Source organism: Salvelinus fontinalis, chromosome 29 (assembly GCF_029448725.1).
Source record: "Salvelinus fontinalis isolate EN_2023a chromosome 29, ASM2944872v1, whole genome shotgun sequence".
Lineage (NCBI taxonomy): Eukaryota > Metazoa > Chordata > Actinopteri > Salmoniformes > Salmonidae > Salvelinus > Salvelinus fontinalis.
In genome coordinates, this window is record NC_074693.1 from 20,476,865 (window position 1) to 20,496,685 (window position 19,821).

Sequence of the window (19,821 nt, forward strand, 5' to 3'; positions counted from 1 at the left end):
TGTAGCTCTAACTCCAAAAAGTTCTGGGATACTGTAAAGTCCATGGAAAACAAGAGCACCTCCTCCCAGCTGCCCACTTCACTGAGGCTAGGTAACACGGTCACCACTGATAAGTCCGTGATAATCGAAAACTTCAACAAACATTTCTCAATGGCTGGCCATGCCTTCCTCCTGGCGACTCCAACCTTGGCCAACAGCCCCGCCCCCCCCGCTGCTACTCGCCCAAGCCTCCCCAGCTTCTCCTTTACCCATATCCAGATAGCAGATGTTCTGAAAGAGCTGGAAAACCTGGACCCATACAAATCAGCTGGGCTTGACAATCTGGACCCCCTATTTCTGAAACTGTCCGCCGCCATTGTCGCACCCCCTATTACCAGCCTGTTCAACCTCTCCTTCGTATCATCTGAGATCCCCAAGGATTGGAAAGCTGCCGCGGTCATCCCCCTCTTCAAAGGGGGAGACACCCTGGACCCAAACTGTTACAGACCTATATCCATCCTGCCCTGCCTATCTAAGGTCTTCGAAAGCCAAATCAACAAACAGATCACTGACCATCTCGAATCCCACCGTACCTTCTCCGCTGTGCAATCCGGTTTCCGAGCCGGTCACGGGTGCACCTCAGCCACGCTCAAGGTACTAAACGATGTCATAACCGCCATCGATAAAAGACATTACTGTGCAGCCGTCTTCATCGACCTGGCCAAGGCTTTCGACTCTGTCAATCACCATATTCTTATCGGCAGACTCAGTAGCCTCGGTTTTTCTAATGACTGCCTTGCCTGGTTCACCAACTACTTTGCAGACAGAGTTCAGTGTGTCAAATCGGAGGGCATGTTGTCCGGTCCTCTGGCAGTCTCTATGGGGGTACCACAGGGTTCAATTCTCGGGCCGACTCTTTTCTCTGTACACATCAATGATGTTGCTCTTGCTGCGGGCGATTCCCTGATCCACCTCTATGCAGACAACACCATTCTGTATACTTCCGGCCCTTCCTTGGACACTGTGCTATCTAACCTCCAAACGAGCTTCAATGCCATTCAACACTCCTTCCGTGGCCTCCAACTGCTCTTAAACGCTAGTAAAACCAAATGCATGCTTTTCAACCGTTCGCTGCCTGCACCCACACGCCCGACTAGCATCACCACCCTGGACGGTTCCGACCTAGAATATGTGGACATCTATAAGTACCTAGGTGTCTGGCTAGACTGCAAACTCTCCTTCCAGACTCATATCAAACATCTCCAATCCAAAATCAAATCTAGAGTCGGCTTTCTATTCCGCAACAAAGCCTTCTTCACTCACGCCGCCAAACTTACCCTAGTAAAACTGACTATCCTACTGATCCTCGACTTCGGCGATGTCATCTACAAAATAGCTTCAAAAACTCTACTCAGCAAACTGGATGCAGTTTATCACAGTGCCATCCGTTTTGTTACTAAAGCACCTTATACGACCCACCACTGCGACCTGTATGCCCTAGTCGGCTGGCCCTCGCTACATGTTCGTCGTCAGACCCACTGGCTCCAGGTCATCTACAAGGCTATGCTAGGTAAAGTGCCGCCTTATCTCAGTTCACTGGTCACGATGGCTACACCCACCCGTAGCACGCGCTCCAGCAGGTGTATCTCACTGATCATCCCTAAAGCCAAAACCTCAACTGGAACTTTCCTTCCAGTTCTCTGCTGCCTGCGACTGGAACGAATTGCAAAAATCTCTGAAGTTGGAGACTTTTATCTCCCTCAACAACTTTAAAAATCTGCTATCCGAGCAGCTAACCGATCGCTGCAGCTGTACATAGTCCATCTGTAAACTACCCACCCAATTTACCTACCTCACCCCCCATACTGCTTTTATTTATTTACTTTTCTGCTCTTTTGCACACCAGTATCTCTTCTTGCACATGATCATCTGATGATTTATCACTCCAGTGTTAATCTGCTAAATTGTAATTACTCGATTTATTGCCTACCTCATGCCTTTTGCACACATTGTATATAGATTATCTTTTTTTTCTACCATGTTATTGACTTGTTTATTGTTTACTCCATGTGTAACTCTGTGTTGTTGTCTGTTCACACTGCTATGCTTTATCTTGGCCAGGTCGCAGTTGCAAATGAGAACTTGTTCTCAACTAGCCTACCTGGTTAAATAAAGGTGAAATAAAAAAATAAATAAAAATGGTGGTCTGCTTGAAACATGTAGGTATTGCAGACTTTGTCAGGGAGAGGTTGAAAAAGTTAATGAAGGCACTTGCCAGTTGGTCAGTGCATGTTCTAAGTACACATCCTGGTAATCCGTCTGGCCCCGTGGTCTTGTGAATGTTGACTTGCTTAAAGGTCTGTTCACATCGGCTACGGAAAGCGTGATCACACAATCATCCGGAACAGCTGGTGCTCTCATGCATGCTTCAGCGTTGCTTGCCTCGAAGCGAGCATAAAAGGCATTTAGCTTGTCTGGTAGGCTCGCGTCACTACTGGGCAGCTTGTGGCCTGGTTTCCCTTTGTAGTCTGTATTAGTTTGCAAGCCCTGCCACATCCAAAGAGTGTCAGAGCGAGTGTAGTAGGATTTAATCTTAGTCCTGTATTGATGCTTTACCTGTTTGACAGTTCGTCTGAGGGCATAGCGATAGCTCTAACCTTTAGCTCGGTACGGATGTTGCCTGTAATCCATGGCTTCTGGTTGGGATATGTACGTACGGTCACTGTGGGGATGACGTTGTCGATGCACTTATTGATGAAGCCGGATGACTGACGTGGTATACTCCTCAATGCCACTGGATAAATCCCAGAACATATTCCAGTCTGTGCTAGCAAAACAGTCCTGTAGCATCCGCGTCATCTGACCACTTCCGTATTGAGCGAGTCACTGGTACTTCCAGCTTTAGTTTTTGCTTGTAAGCAGTAATCAGTAGGATAGAATTATGGTCAGATCTGCCAAATGGAGGGCGAGGGAGAACTTTGTGCGTGTCTCTGTGTGTGGAGTAAAGGTGGTCTCGATATTTTCCCCTCTGATTGCACATGTGACATGCTGGTAGAAATGAGTTAAAACGGATTTAAGTTTGCCTGAATTAAAGTCCCCGGCCACTAGGAGCACCACTTCTAGATGAGCATTTTTATTGTTTAATTGTGTTCCTATACAGTTTGTTTAGTGCGGTCTTAGTGCCAGTGTCGGTTTGTGGTGGTAAATAGACGGCTACGAAAAACATAGATGAAAACTCTCTTGGTAGATAATGTGGTCTACAGCTTATCATGAGGTACTCTACCTCAAGCGAGCAATACCTCGAGACTTCCTTAATATTAGACAGAGTGCAGCAGCTGTGATTGACAAATACACACGCCCCCCCCTCCCCCCCTTGTCTTACCGGATGCAGCTGTTCTGTCCTGCTGATGCACGTATAACCCGGCCAACTGTATATTATCCGTGTCGATTCCGTTGTTCCGTTGGTAGGATAGTCTCGAACCGAGCTCATCCAGTTTACTCTCCAGTGATTGCACGTTGGCCACCATAAAGACAGAAGAAATGTCTGAGTTCATAAAGCCAGAGATATGGATACTCTTACATTAAAATTTGTTATATTTCAAATAGTTGCGTTTTCATGTGTGAATTATTACACCAAAAATGACTTCAAATGCTTAAAATTCAAATGCACAATAAAATAGATGTTGTAATTTGGTAATGCTTTGGAGACGTGCTTCCTATTCTCTCTCCCACATGTCCTCCTCCTCCTTATCCTCCTCCATGTTTCTGCTCCACTGGGTTCCTTGTCTGACAGCATTCCCCCCCCACACACACACACCTCACCCCCACGCCCATATGTACCCCAGACCCCAGTCCCCCCCTCACACACACACACACCTCACCCCCACGCCCATATGTACCCCAGACCCGTCCCCCCCTCACACACACACACCTCACCCCCCCTCACACACACACACCTCACCCCCCCACGCCAATATGTACCCCAGACCCCTACCTCTCTCACACATTCCTCACCTCCTCTCAGACATGTCTAACTACATTTGTTATGCGCAGGTCTCTGTCAGAAGAGGTTTCATCCAAAATCTCCACAGTCAATTGAGTGCCTGGCAACCTGGCCCTGACAATGAGGCTAACTCTGTTCCTCAGGGAAACATTAAAATGATGTGTACCTACAGACAGAGACAAGCACTGAGGGATATCTCCCTTTCTCATCTTGCACTCATCACTGACATCTTAATGAGGCATACATACAAACTAGCAGTCAGCTCAAATCGACATAGAAAGCATTGACAACATGTTATTTTTAAGAAAAGAGGTTAAGCCAGAGAAGTGATGTACACAATATGAGCTCACAAACTTTTGTAATAGTTGAGCTCATCATATGAGATGACGGCAGTACTTGGCGCACACCCCACCAACGATGCTGCCCTTGGTGTGTGACTGTGTGTCGAGGGCAAGTGTGGATTGGCACAACTAGACATGAATGCCATGAGTCAGAGGCAGGGGCTGAGCCAGGTAGGGGCCCACAAAGTGACCATTGACAGGCCGAGGCACTCACGGTGCAAACAGTTCCAGAATATCGTCTCAAATGAATTAGTCATCTTGCCACTTGTACCTGTCAGTGGAGGCTGAGTTTCATCCCCAGAGGAGTGGCGTTACGTCCCCGATGGAGTGATGTTCACCCTGGCGGAGTGGCACTCTGTTCACCACGGCCCGTCGATCTGTTCACCACGGCCTCAGGTTCGTTTCCCCCTCAGCTGCTGACACTCAGGGGTCACTCTCACAGAGACGACGACCGCACCTCCCCAAGCCCCTCCTCTCCCCTTCTCAAAGTTAAAGTCTTAAAACCCAGGGCAGCTGGCCAGAAAAAAGACTTAAAGGTCCTGCTAATATAGTGTATTTTGAAATAGGGACCCTGAAGAATAGAGCTATTTTAGACTCTGACATAAATCTCAGTGTGATAATAGGTGACAACTCTGAGCCAGAATATGAGGATTATATATGGTTAATAGAGGACTTCAACATTGTGCTCATGTAACTTTGTGCACAGAAAATAATCATGGCTAGCACTCAAGTTTTGCCATCTGCACAACCTGAGGGTGATGGTGGTGGAATTCCATACTGAAGAGACAGAAAGACAGACACAGAGAGAGGAAATGGGGGACGACATCAAATGTGCAGAGTTTAAATACCCTGTAGAGGATCTGCTTACGTCTCTCACTTCACGGTCTTTGAGAAACACACATTTCTCAGGCCCATTCAAATCCTTTTGAGGTAGACTGGGGGAGACAATAGATGGCGTTGCCCTAAGCTTAAAGACAAACCAACTGTGAGAACAACACCGTGAAATAGCGAGACCTCCAGCAGACAACGGATTTAAAACTGGGGGAAAAGACAGCTGCTCATAGTGAGCCACGGTCATATCACATGGTCCTTTTATCAGGCCTGATCCACCATGGGACTGGGGGAGAGATATAAGAGGCAGCAACAGATGAGAAATCCCACAGGTGCAAGCCTATTCACTCCAGACAGCCACCCTGACACCCAAAAGCTCCTCCACTGAATTCGGACCAGTCAGCCAGGTGGTTCAGATTTCCTGGTTGGAGCCTATGGGTTTGGCTGGGTCTGTGTCCCGACTGCATCCTTGAAAAACCCACAACACTGCACCTAACAGCCCAAGCAACACAAGCTCCTCAGTTGCTAAAGCCTTCAAATTCCCAACTTTCAAACCACCCCACAACTCCCACACTCCTTATACATTCCAACAGCAGTGTGGATTCTACTCCGACAGCTGGCGTAATGAACAAGCCATGTGTGTGTGTGTGTATGCTATGCTTTTGATTCTCTGCCGACGTGAGACCGAAATCCATGTGGCTACGGGCAAGAACACTACAGATCCATTGTCAGTTCACTCTGGTGCTGTCCAACAAGAACCACACAAATATGAAACAACCTCTGGTGTGAGTGACATATTTCCTGATTTAAGGAGACAACAACCTGGGCTCTGTGATGTCATTCAGACATACATCACCTGGGCTTACGGGGGGAGGGGGCTCTGTGATGTCATTCAGACATACATCACCTGGGCTTGCGGGGGAGGGGGGGGGCTCTGTGAGGTCATTCAGACATACATCACCTGGGCTTGCGGGGGAGGGGGGGGGCTCTGTGAGGTCATTCAGAAATACATCACCTGGGCTTTTTAGGGGCTCTATGATGTCATTCAGACATATCACCTGGGCTTATGGGGGAATCTGTGATGTCATTCAGACATACATCAGCTGGGCTTATGGATGGCTCTGTGATGTCATTCAGACATACATCAGCTGGGCTTATGGGGGGCTCTGTGATGTCATTCAGACATACCTCAAACCTCTCAGACATTAAGTGGCTGTTTTTTGGGCGGTAATACAGTTGACCTTTCACCCTAGCACCAAAGGAAATGCCTGTGGAGGCTGATTGGTTCAGGTTGTTTAGAAAGAGCGCAGGGGGCACTGGGTTAGTCCCACACACTGAACAAACCAGCGGTATGCAGCGAAGAGAGAGACTGACTCAGTCTATGGTTGTGTCCCAAATGGTACCCTATTCCCTATATAGTGCACAACATAGGGCTCTGGTCAAAAGCATTGCACTATGTAGGGAATAGGGTGCCATTTGGGACACTTTGAAAAGTAGTGTAGAGCAGGGGTTTCCAAACCTCTCCTCTGGGACCCCCAGCCGTTCCATGTAGTTGAACTATTCCAGAGCTAGCACACCTAATTCAAATTGTCAACTAATCATCAAGACCTTGAATAGGTGAATTAGGTGAGCTAGTTCAGTATTACAACAAAATTGTGAAATGTCTGGGGGTACACAAGGAGAGGTTAGAAAACCACTAGTGGACACAGTATGACTGCCATCCGTCAATCACGTTAATGCTCAGTTTAGGTCCCAGAATGCTTGCGGGGGTCTCTCTCTCTCTCTCTGTCTCATCCTTCCTTACAGTCTCACACACACACACACACACACCTGCTTAGGGGTGCAGGCCCCAACACAAACTGACACAGAAAATCCAAAAGAAAAAAAGGAGAGCTGTCTCCGGTCCCAGGATTGCTTTTCAACATCTCATTTGTAATGCGACCAGGAGAACAGCTGGGAAGGTGGGGGAGGAGGGAAGTACATGCATACATATATACAGTGCCTTCAGAAAGTATTCACACCCCTTGACTTTTTCAAAATAATGTTGTGTTACAGCCTGAATTTAAAATGGATTAAGGTTTCGATTTTTGTGTCACTGGCCTACACACAATACTCCATATGTCAAAGTGGAATAATAATTTATTTATATTTTTACAATTGAATTGTCACGCCCTGACCTTAGAGATCCTTTTTATGTCTATTTGGTTTGGTCAGGGTGTGATTTGGGGTGGGTATTCTATGTTCTTTAGTTCTATTATTTGTATTTCTATGTTTTGGCCGGGTAGGGTTCTCAATCAGGGACAGCTGTCTATCGTTGTCTCTGATTGAGAACCATACTTAGGTAGCCCTTTTCCCCACCTGTCTTGGTGGGAGGTTAGCTCTGTTTGTGGCACATAGCCCTTTAGCTTCACAGTTGTTTTGGATTGTTTATTGTTTTTGTCGGTGTCATTTAAATAAAGGAATATGTATGCTCACCACGCTGCACCTTGGTCTACTTCTGTTGATGGCCGTGACATGAATAAAAAATGAAAAGGTATTCAACCCCTTTGTTATGGCAACCTTAAATAAGTTCAGGACAAAAAATGTGCTTAACAAGTCACATAATAAGTTGCATGGACTCACTCTGTGTGCAATACTAGTGTTTAACATGATTTTTTTATGACTACCTCATCTCTGTACCCCACATTTACAATTATCTGTAAAGCCCCTCAATCAAGTAGTCAAGTTCTTTTATTATTATTATTTTTTCGTGATATCCAATTACCATCTTGTCTCATCGCTGCAACTCCCCAATGGGCTCGGGAGAGGCGAAGGTCGAGTCATGCGTCGTCCGAAACATGAACCGTCAAACCGCGCTTCTTAATTAACACCCTCCCCTAACCCGGACGACGCTGAGACAATTGTGCGCCTCCCTATGGGACTCCCGGTCACAGCCGTTGTGATACAGCCTGGGATCAAACCCGGGTCTGTAGTGACACCTCAAGCACTGTGACTCAGTGCCTTAAGATCTCTGAGCCACTCGGGAGGCCCAGAGTAGTCAATTTCAAGTACAAATTCAACCACAAAGACCAGGGAGTGCCTGATCATCCAGGTGCTTAAAAAAAAACGTGAGTCAACTTTTTGGATGAAATTTGTTTTTGCCAGACATAATGTTACCAAACACTGCATACCACATTAAGAACCTTATTCCAACGGTCAGGCATGGTGATGGTAATATGATGCTTTGGTGAAGCTTTACTGCTTCAGGACCTGGATGACTTGCCTTAATAGAAGGAACTATGAATTCTGCTCTGTATCAGAGAATTCTACAGGAGAATGTCAGACCATGCGTCTGTGAGCTGAAGCTGAAGCACAGCTGGGTCATACAGCAAGACAAGACAACTCCTTGCTGTCCCCAGTCCACCTGGCCTTGCTGCTATTCCAGTTTCAACTGTTCTGCCTGCGGTTATGGAACCCCTACCTGTCCCAGACCTGCTGTTTTCAACTCTTAATGATCGGCTATGAAAAGCCAACTGACGTTTATTCTGGATTATTATTTGACCATGCTAGTCACTTATGAACATTTTGAACATCTTGGCCATGTTCTGTTATAATCTCCACCCGGCACAGCCAGAAGAGGACTGGCCACCCCTCATAGCCTGGTTCCTCTCTAGGTTTCTTCCTAGGTTTTGGCCTTTCTAGGGAGTTTTTCCTAGCCACCGTGCTACTACACCTGCATTGCTTGCTGTTTGGGGTTTTAGGCTGGGTTTCTGTACAGCACTTCGAGATATTAGCTGATGTACGAAGGGCTATATAAAATAAACTTGATTTGATTTGATTGATCCAAAACACACAATCAAGTCTACAGTGCATTCGTAAATTATTCAGACCCCTTGACTTTTTCCACATTTTGTTACGTTACAGCCTTATTCTAAAATTGATTAAAACATTGTTTTTTCCCACACACAATACCCCATAATTACAAAGCAAAAACCGTTTTTTAGGAATTTTTGCCAATGTATAAAAAAAAAACACAGAAATATCACATTTACATAAGTATTCAGACCCTTTACTCAGTGCTTTGTTTAAGCACCGTAGGCAGCGATTACAGCCTCGAGTCTTCTTGGATATGACGCTACAAGCTTGGCACACCTGTATTTGGGGAGTTTCTCCCATTCTTCTCTGCAGATCCTCTAAGCTCTGTCAGGTCGGAAGGGGGGGGGGCGACGCTGCACAGCTATTTTCAGGTCTCTTCAGAGATGTTCGATCGGGTTCAAGTCCGGGCTCTGGTTGGGTCACTCAAGGACATTCAGAAACGTGTCCCGAAGTCACTCCTGCGCTGTCTTGGCTGTGTGCTTAGGGTCGGTGTCCTGTTGGAAGGTGAACCTTCACCCCACTCTGAGGTCCTGAATGCTCTGGAGCAGGTTTTCATCAAGGATCTCTCTGTACTTTGCTCCGTTCATCTTCCCTTCAATCCTGACTAGCCTCCCAGTCCCTGACATTGAACCCCCCCACCCCCAGTATGATGTTGCCACCACCACCATGCTTCGCCGTAGGAATGGTGCTAGGTTTCCTCCAGATGTGAGGCTTGGCATTCAGGCCAAATAATTCATCAGATCATCAGATCAGAGAATCTTGTTCCTCATGGTCTGAGAGTCCTTTAGGTGACTTTTGACAAACCCCAAGCGGGCTGTGATGTGCCTTTCACGGAGGAGTGGCTTTCATCTGACCACTCTACCATAAAGACCTGATTGGTGAAGTGCTACAGAGATGGTTGTCCTTCTGAAAGGTTCTCCCATCTCCACAGAGGAACTCTGGAGCTCTGTCAGAGTGACACTCCCCTGAATACTCAGTTTGGCCGGGCAGCCAGCTCTAGGAAAAGTCTTGGTGGTTCCAAACTTCTTCCATTTAAGAATGACGGAGGCTAATGTGTTGTTGGGGGCATTCAATGCTGAAGAAATTGTTTGGAAGCCTTCCCCAGATCTGTGCCTCGACACAATCCTGTCTCGAAGATCTACGCACAATTCCTTCGACCCCATGGCTTCGTTTTTGCTTTGACATGCACGGTCAACTGTGGGACCTAATATAGACAGGTGTGTGCCTTTCCAAATCATGTCCATTCAATTGAATTTACCACAGGTGGACTCCAATCAAGTTGTAGAAACATCTCAAAGATGATCAATGGAAACAGGATGAACCTAGAGCTCAATTTTGAGTCTCATAGCAAAGGGTCTGAATACTTATTATTATTTAAAAAAAATGTAACAATTTTGCTAAAGTTTCTAAAAACCTGTTTTCGCTTTGTCATTATGGGGTATTGTGTGTAAATTGATGAGCAAAAAATGTCATTGAATCCATTTTAGAATAAAGCAGAACATTACAAAATGTGGAAAAAGTCATGGGGTCTGAATACTTTCTGAATGCACTTTACATGAAAATGGTTAAAAAGTTTTGGAATGGCCTGGTCAAAGTCCAGACCTAATGCCGATTGGGATGTTGTTGTAGGACTTGAGACAAGCAGTTCATGCTTGAAAACCCCCAAATGTTGCTGAGTGAAAGCAATTCCTCCACAGAGATGTGAGAGACTGATCAACAACTAAAGGAAGCGTTTGGTTGGAGTCATTGCAGCTAAAGGTGGTACAACAAGTTATTGAGTGTAAGAGGGCAATTACTTTTTCACACAGGGGCATTGGGTATTGCATAACTTTGTTTAATTAAATAAATAAGTATAATTGTTATTCGTTATTTGTAAACTCAGGCTCCCTTTATCTAATTTTAGGTTTTGGTTGAATATCTGATAATATTCAGTATAAAAAAAATAGCAAGAAAATCAGAAAGGGTGCAAATACCTTTTCACAGCACTGTACAGTATCTAATCAAGAAAGTGTTCAATTTTTCATATTTTAAAAAAATAATAATTTTATCATTTTTCTTCAAATTTGACAGTACAAATTTGACAGTTTTTGAGCAGATTATTGACAAAGAAAAGACAATCAAATCCATTTTAATTCCACTTTGTAACCCAACAAAATGTGGAAAAAGTACCGGGGTGTGAATACTCTCTGAAGGCACACAAAGAGGAGAAAAAGCAGAATCTGCAGGAGGACTGGTGTGTTATTGTAAGCCCCTGGTGAAAGGTCAGGCATGCACAGTCCCTGCTGCCCTCTGACCTGTAGCAATGACCAAACACAGGCTCCAGCCACCAACAATAAACTATTGTTTCACCACTGTACGACACAATGCACTGTCTGTGAGAGTATGTGCTGCCCAGCCTCCTCACCCTCCTGCTACCCAGCCTCCTCACCCACCTGCCACCCAGCCTCCTCACCCTCCTGCTGCCCAGCCAAAGCTGTGTCTGACCTAGACTCAACAGACCTCTAGTCTGCCTGTCTATGTTGTGGCTATTTCAGGCTGGAAAGTATGTCAGTGTGGGTGTGGCATAATTCCAACACATCCGCAACAATATAAAGATGTTGCCTTCAGTGGCTAATGTGTTTGCAACATTGATTGACGCAGACTGGGGTAGATGCTTCTGACTAGCCTAATGGAAGTCATGTCAGACAAGATTGGAGGACTGCAGGGAGGACTGGTGAAAACAGTAGGCCAGTTGGACTGCAGGAGAACTCTCTATCTTTCACTCCTCTTTCACTCCTCTATTCTAATTGAGCTGTTTCTCCTCATTCCTACACAGGGCACCTATCCCAGTCGCATTGAACACCATGATTCTGTACCAGGAGGACTAGTGCAGGGTGTCCCCATACCACCCTCTGCCATTGTGGGATTAAAAACCATCAACCTACCCCTGAGGTGTCTTGATGGACACATTAAAACACAAACACCAGACGTGCTAAACTAACATTGACTTTATCTGAGCTCCTGTTTAATTCAGTTCCTTTTGAAGCCAGACTTTGTTTCCTAATCACCACATCCTCAACTCAGCAACATGCTGTTCCCAGTCTTAAATCAATTTACGACCTCCTGGGTAACACAGCTTCATTACTGGGGAATGTGATTAGCAGCCCGATGCTAATAAGAAGAAGCGAGAGAAAGATGGTTGCTGTGTAAACACCATCTGACATGCTAATAATCACTTTATGGCCTGTAGTCTGACAGAAGCCTTGCTTTATGGATCTATCCTCCTCATTGACATGAACTGGAGCAGATCTCTCATTCCTCACTCACACTCAGCTCTGTTTGTCATGTCTGGAAGACGGCTTATGTCTGAGCTTTGCCTGATGGTTTTGTGTGCATCATTTCCTGGAAATGCCAATAGGAATTTATGATAACAGTGCAATATAGTATTTACATTTTATGACACATTTGTCTCAATACACACACTTTGTCATTGTTAATAACATTGACTTTAATCAAGACATATGCATCAATCGCTATTCTAAATGTAACTACTGTTTGCTTAACCCACACTCCAGGCTCTGTGGATATTCTACAGAGCTGTGAAGGGACCAAAGGCTACCCAGTAGCTCAGCTATGTTTCTCCAACACTCTAAATTAACTTCACACATTCCCTCTGGCTTAGAGCTAGCCATAAACTGCTGCAGTGGGAGGAGTGTGAGGTGGGAAGGGAGAGATGGAGGGAGGGACTGAGGGAGGGATGGATGGAAAGAGGGTGAGATGGAGGGAGGGAGAGATCGAAGGAAGGAGCGATGGAGGGAGGGAAGGAGAGATGGAAGGAGAGAGAGGGACTCAACCTCATCTATATTTCTATTGACTTTTAGAAGGCTCAGAGGAATACAAGATAGTTAGATAAGCAGACTGTATTTATGTTCATTGTATACGTTTAGAGCATCAGCCCATTTGGTGGTTTACTCTATAAAGATGTGTCCAGATGCTCAATCATGAATCCTGGAGGTCTGCCTCTCATTGACACACCAGCATGTAGCCGCACGGTGGTCCTAGTTTGTACAAACAGCACAGCAGGCCCCTACAAACCAAACAGCTCCACCTCCAAAAGCCCCCACATCTCCACGTGTCCATATGGCTGCCCATCTCCATTGACTAAATGCAATGCTGGTAGTATTTAGTCTACCTTTTCTGCACCACGATCCTGTACGTCATAATGAGTCGGACTTTACTAAACAAGACAGCGATAACAAATTGAATGCAGTTCAATTTCATTTGTAATCATAATTTTGTTTTTTTAAACTGTTATGGTAACTATCCCATGACTTACTTGTTTCCCCATTTAGTTGGCACAGATGTTAATAGCCACATTTCGGCATTAATGGTCTCTCTCTCGACCATGCAGACCCTGAATCATTGCATAAGCTTATACAGTTCATATGCCTCTCTGGCAGCTGGGCCCAAACTGTGCTTCCGCATGTAGCGGAAAATATTTGTCATCTGACGTGATGTTCTGCATTCCCCGTGCACCAAGGACACACAGGACCAGCAAACTCTTATTTAGGAGGGGAGAACTCAAATGGGGTCAAGGGTTATTGTTGTTCCTTTGGAATGACATGTTAGTCATTTAGCAGACGCTCTTATCCAGAGCTACTTACAGGAGCAATTAGGGTTAATGGCCTTGCTAAAGGGCACAGACAGATTTTTCACCTAGTCGTCTTGGGGATTCGAACCAGCAACCTTTCAAAATGCATTCCCTACTCCACATCATTGCAATCAACCTGAACTCTAAGAAAAGTGTTGTTACGTGTCCTGTAGTTTTGAAAGTATGTTCCTTTTCTACTCCTGAAGTTCCCATCTGAAGGTATGAAACTAAGGTCACAAAATAATTATAGAATGTCAGCATATGTTTTGATGTGGACTCAAAATGTTCTACTGTATGTTGAGTTGACATTGTTGAACGCCCACAGTATGTCCAAAGCCCAGCATTGGGTCAAATGGAGTGCAAAGTATCTCAGATCACGTGGAAAATAATCTCTGATTTGGTTTTAGTATCTCTGAGCTATTTTGTTTTCTGTACAACCACCATGCTTGTCTCAGTCTTATCAAACCTGTCATATCAGACTTCATGAAGAAAGGAAGAAGTTTGTTTCTCTAATATCCGCATGCCATCGTCTATCTCTCCCTCTGCGTACCCAGTGAGGCGCTAGCTAGGCTAACCCCAGTGAGGCGCTAGCTAGGCTAACCCCAGTGAGGCGTTAGCTAAGCTAACTCCAGTGAGGCGCTAACTAGGCTAACCCCAGTGAGGCGCTAGCTAGGCTAACCCAGTGAGGAACCACCTCCGATATCATCACCAGGAAGACCAGTAAGTTTGTCTCTTCTACCTTTAAGCCCACAGCTATCTTTGCCGCCTTGCTCCATTCACGATCAGAAACGCTGTGGCATTGCACAGCAAACAAACATAAATTGCCTAATCTAATCGCATTGCTCTCTATGGGTCTCTGTTGACTTTTGCTTAAGCGTCTCCGTGACTGCTTGGCTGTGTGACTCACTGATCCTATCTGCCTGAGCGCCGTGCGTTTGGCTCCCCATGTCCCCTTGCTTTCCCCACAAACAGACAGACAGAGAGGCAGACATACAGAAAGGCAGGCCAGAGCAGGCAGCAGGAGGGGTGAGGTGTTTGGGCAGCAGGAGGGGTGAGGTGTTTGGGCAGCAGGAGGGGTAAGGTGTTTGGGCAGCAGGAGGGGTGAGGTGTTTGGGCAGCAGGAGGGTGAGGAGTACACTATCTGCACACTGCGCTGCAGTCCATAGGTGTGATTTAGGCAGGGTCCATTAGAAAATAGAGGGTGCCAAAAGCTGTGTGATCTAGGCAAGGTCCGTTAGAAAATGGAGGGTAGGCCCTAAGCCCGAATGGACTATATCACTAACTTGAGTTACACAACCACAATTGTGTACAGAAAAATACAAAGTTGTGAATCAGCTGCTTGTCGTAGATATCATCAGTCCTCACTGTGGTGAGGCACTTTTTGAAGATGGTTGCCTACAGATCTACTTCAGGTGAAAGGTTGTGGGTAGAGGGAATTGCTCATAAATATTCATTTTTGTAAACTAATTGTATCTGATCCCAACACTTTTTCACGAAAGCATACTTACCAGAAGTCCACTGGAAAGCTCTGATAATAAAATGATGTGCATTGCGAGCAAATACGGCTCTAGACAGTTAGCGTACAGTGGTAAGGCGCTGAGTTCCTGCTATCTATTACCACTTGCAGTGTAAATTATTTTCCCCATGGGGTGCACAGAAAACATTTGAAATGTGGACTTACATTTATTGAGGTATTGTGTTGGGAAGAAAACTGTAATACACACCTTGAAAATTAAGATTAGGGGCTCAATTCAATACAACCCGCATTGCCGTATTTACGGAGTAGCTCTTTTTCCCAATAGTCAAATTATCTCATAGATCCGTCTTGGGTACAGTATAAAAACCTACTACTAGGGTGACTCCTCTCACAGGTATGCTTTCACTTTTCAGAATTAAAAAGTGTGTCGGCATGGGATGAATGTTGTCAATAAAGGATAAGACAAATGTATACCTGCCCCATGTGGTATTACAAATCTCAACCATTGAACTATGAGCCAACAGTCTTAGCAGCCTGCAACACCAGTCATAGCGGTTAGGAAAAAATACAATGAGTTGACACGACCACCATTGTCATCCATTTCTTGTTACGATGGATGTAGCTATGAATAGAAACATATAATCCTCATAGTTTACATGTTTTTGTCCCTTAGTAAAAGCCCATAGATATGTATGAAATGGTAAGCAAAAACGTTGTATTTGGTCATATGTGGAAATGTGCCCTACTGCCTTTTAGAATGTTGTGTAACGTCAGTAGTCTATTCAAGGAAGCATCGTGCAAAATATATTGGCACACTCCAATTACCAAGACCATTGGCAAATAAGGCCCGCTGTCACCTGCTTTTATAGTAAGCCTTGTGGTGGTACCACCCAGCACATCTAGAAGGGAGTGTATTTCACACCGAACTCCTACCTTAAGATGACGTAGAGGCACCTTCTCAAGGTGCCTCTACATCACAAAAGTTCAATGGTAGAGTTGAACCGCTAGGGGGAAAGAGCTAGATTTACTACTAAAAGACCAAAATATTTCACTTTTGCAATGAACTGTCAAAACGAAGACCAGAACTCAGGTGTCTCACTATAACTTAGCCTTAAACATCTGGTTTTCCATCAAAAAAGTTTTATTGAAAGTGACTCTTTAAAACACTTTCAGTTGTTATTGTTGCTTACTACTAAGTTACTACTTACCCCGTGCACAGTCCGACAACAGGATTATTTCACAAATGAGCAGGCAAATCCATAAATGTCCCATTCTTTCTGGATCGCAGGTTTCAGCACTTCAAATCTGGGATAAGGAGAAAACAAGACAATTCACAGTGAGACGAGGTGCGACAACACCTACTGGTTTTATCCACATCATCTCTAAGCTACTGGATACGGTTTTACAACAACAATATTATCTCACAAACATTTCTTTGGAAGTGGGAGAGTCAAGGCATTGAGTAAATATAACAGACTTACAGTCGTGTAACTAGTGACATTAAAACAAGTTGTTAATCATTTAACTGGAAAATACAAAACTTCTGTTCCCAACACTAGAAAATGTGTTTCTGGAAAAGCAATTTAGGCTTTTTATTTATGATCTTCATTCAAACGAGCAGCTCTTATTCTGTTCATATGACCCTCTGTTTCTGGATAGAGGAGTTATTCTTTCTGCCACTTTGTACATCAAATTGTAAGTCATTTGAAATTATGAACATCCTTTAGAGTTTTGAATGTAATCTTTGATAAGAATTATCAACATAACATAACATTTACTGTTATATTAAAGCATCTGCTATTGGGGAACTAGACATGTCCTCCTAACTCATTGTATTAGAATTGGTTATAGATGCTGATGTATAAACTAAAGTTAATCTACCTGCTAATGAACCATCCACATAGATCATAAAATAAACATGTCCCATGTGAGTTGGGTCGAGGCCAGGGTCATCATTGTCCAGCACCCCTGGAGCAATTAGGGTTAAGTGCCTTGCTCAACAGATTTTTCACAGAGTCGACTCGGAAGTTTGGAACTACCTTTCGGTTACTGACCCAACTCGCGAACCACTAGGCTACATTCCGCTCTAGATCAGTGAGACATGGTGAATCAGTGGCATGACAACATTCTACACTCAAAAGTGGACAACAAATAATAGCTTTTATAAGGTAATATAGACTAACTATAATGTATGATGAACACAAACATTTTGATTTATGCAATACAGCTGTGTACTGCCCTATTAGTAAAACATTAGTAATAATCTGTAGTAGCAATTAACAGTTGTCTACTTATGCATTTTCTATAACAAACATGCATCCTTCTAAAATCAGCTGCTTAAAAATAACCACATTGTAACCAGGGCCAATAACACATCTTAAAGTAATACAAGTTAGTAAGTAGTGACTTACCTGAAATGTCCTGCAGCAATGATTTGTATTGAATCGGTTTCCCACTTACGGCAAGTCTATCATTCTTATTGCCTTTACATTTGCATCAAAGGTGATCTAATCCAAATAATCAACAAATCAATATCCACTAAATGTTGAACTGCACGCACTGTCGCTCAAGTACCTGTGGCTCAGTTATTGAAAACAATTGTACCCTCCAATACAAAGAACTCTATTGAACGTCAATATCAAACATTCGAGAGATCAAATCTAGTTAGTTTTTTTGAATGACAGTCATCACATAACGCTCGTGCGAGACCACCACATCGGACAGAACGCGTGCGTAAAAACTAAATAAATAAAAGTCCTCTGCTCGCGGTAGGCTACAGTTAACTCCTACCCTTATGAATTTCGGAAGAGACCCTGTAGGCCTAACCTGTTAATTCATTTTTTATCGCAATTTTCATTTGCATCCAAATACCTTTTTGCAATAAGTGAGCTAACAGACCTTGCCATCCAGTAATCGACCGCAGGCAAACAAACAGCCGAGGGAAAGGCGGTCCATCCCAGCTCAGAACTTTTGCCCAATCACAGTGTAGCCCTAGCCACAGCTACTCAACAAATTTTAAGAATTAACTCTTTCGTATTAGCCTACACTTAGGGCAGTTCTGCTGAAAACATGGACTACATCATAATAATACAAATATATATATATATGCATCATAATAATTGTAAAAAAAGAAAATTGGGCTAATATACATAATCACAAAATGTATAACAATAAAACAGTAATGTAATAAATGCATTATTATGTAATTACAATGTAATGATAGTTCATTTTCAATTGAATTTCTATTCCCACTATGTAATCAGACAAATTGATTAATGCTTGAAATGGTATGGTTTGGGTGTTAAAAATACATACTTGGCTAGCATTAGAAAATTGGTCAAAAACATTCATAAGAGAAAATTGTCATTTAAAGAAAAAATGTAATATGACAGTGTCATTTTATCAGACCCAGATTAGGCATCATCCTGGATGAAAACAAGCTCCATGTAAAATCTCCATTGAGAATTTACTCCTGGACTAGGTTAAATCTGTGTCCAGGAAATCGGCCCCATGTGGTTCCTAATAAATTCATCAAGTAACACACCAATGCACTGAGAAGGAACATTAGATGAACCTGCATAACAATAATTAATTTAATTTGTAAGGCGCTTCTCACACCCAAGGTGCTGAAGAAAATAACAAATGTAGTACAAATAATAATAAAAACAATCCAAAACACAGAAGATTGTAAGCAGACAACAATCAAAGCTATATACAGGTGTTGTCAGATTCGGTGGGCAGGAGAACTGAATTAACAGAGGTCTTTGAAAACTTTTCTGAAGAGCTCTGTCTTTAGCTGTTCCTTAAATGAGGCCAGAGACTCTGCAGCCCTGACAGTGACTGGAAGTGCGTTCCATAGCCGAGGAGCTGCACAACTGAAAGCCCTGTCACCCATAGTTTTTAGTCTGATGTTGGGATGCTGAAGGGAGATGGACCTGGAGGAGCGAAGGCTGCAGGATGGTAGGATGTCAGACAGGTACTTGGGTCAGAGTTGTGGATAGCTTGGTAGGTGTGAATCAGTATTTTAAAGTCAGTGCATGAGCATATGGGGAGCCAGTGGATGTTGAACAGCACTGGAGTGATGTGCTCACGGAGGGAGGTGTAGGTGAGGACACGTGCAGCACAGTTCTGGACATATTGTAGCCTGTTTAGACACATGGCATACGCACCAACAAACAGAGCTATTCAATAGTCCAGGCAGAGCAAGATACAGACGTGGATGAGTCGTTCAGCTGCATGTTGTGAAAGCATAGGTCGTAACCTGGCAATGTTCTGTAGATGGAAAAATTAAAGTTTGGTCACATTTTTAAAGTACGCCTCAAACGAGAGCGGACTGTCAAATATCGCACCCAGGTTGAGAACCTCACCGGAGGAGAGGACCTTGTCACCAATATATCAATTATCATTGATCCTACTTGAATGAAGGGACTTGTAGTCAAAACAATGTTTGCTTCTTTGCTCTCAAACTTTAAAGCACAGGAAACAACTTAAGGGGATTGTTACACAGACAAAGTTCAATAGTTGCCCTCAAATAAAAGTTGAATCCATTGACATAGAGCAGCTGCTATATTATCAATATATATTATAATATACTGTATATTGTTTAGCCCTCAAGCTTACAGTGCACTCGGAAAATAATCAGATTTTTCCCACATTTTGTTACGTTTCGGCCTTAGTCTAAAATTGATCAAATTGTCCCCCCCCC

At 43.9% G+C, this 19,821-nt stretch overlaps 1 protein-coding gene across 1 annotated transcript in view; it reads right to left on the reverse strand.

Annotated features, from left to right (window-relative positions):
* Nucleotides 1-18,059, reverse strand: part of fgfrl1a (fibroblast growth factor receptor like 1a) — a 102,996-nt gene extending 84,937 nt beyond the window's left edge. The window contains exons 1-2 of the mRNA XM_055888580.1: nt 17,528-18,059; nt 16,325-16,421 (exon numbers count right to left, since the gene is read on the reverse strand). Coding sequence (XP_055744555.1) covers nt 16,325-16,388 — 64 coding nt within the window. The 5' untranslated portion in view covers nt 16,389-16,421; nt 17,528-18,059. The remainder of the gene's footprint in view (nt 1-16,324; nt 16,422-17,527) is intronic.
* Between the last annotated feature and the right edge of the window lie 1,762 nt (nt 18,060-19,821).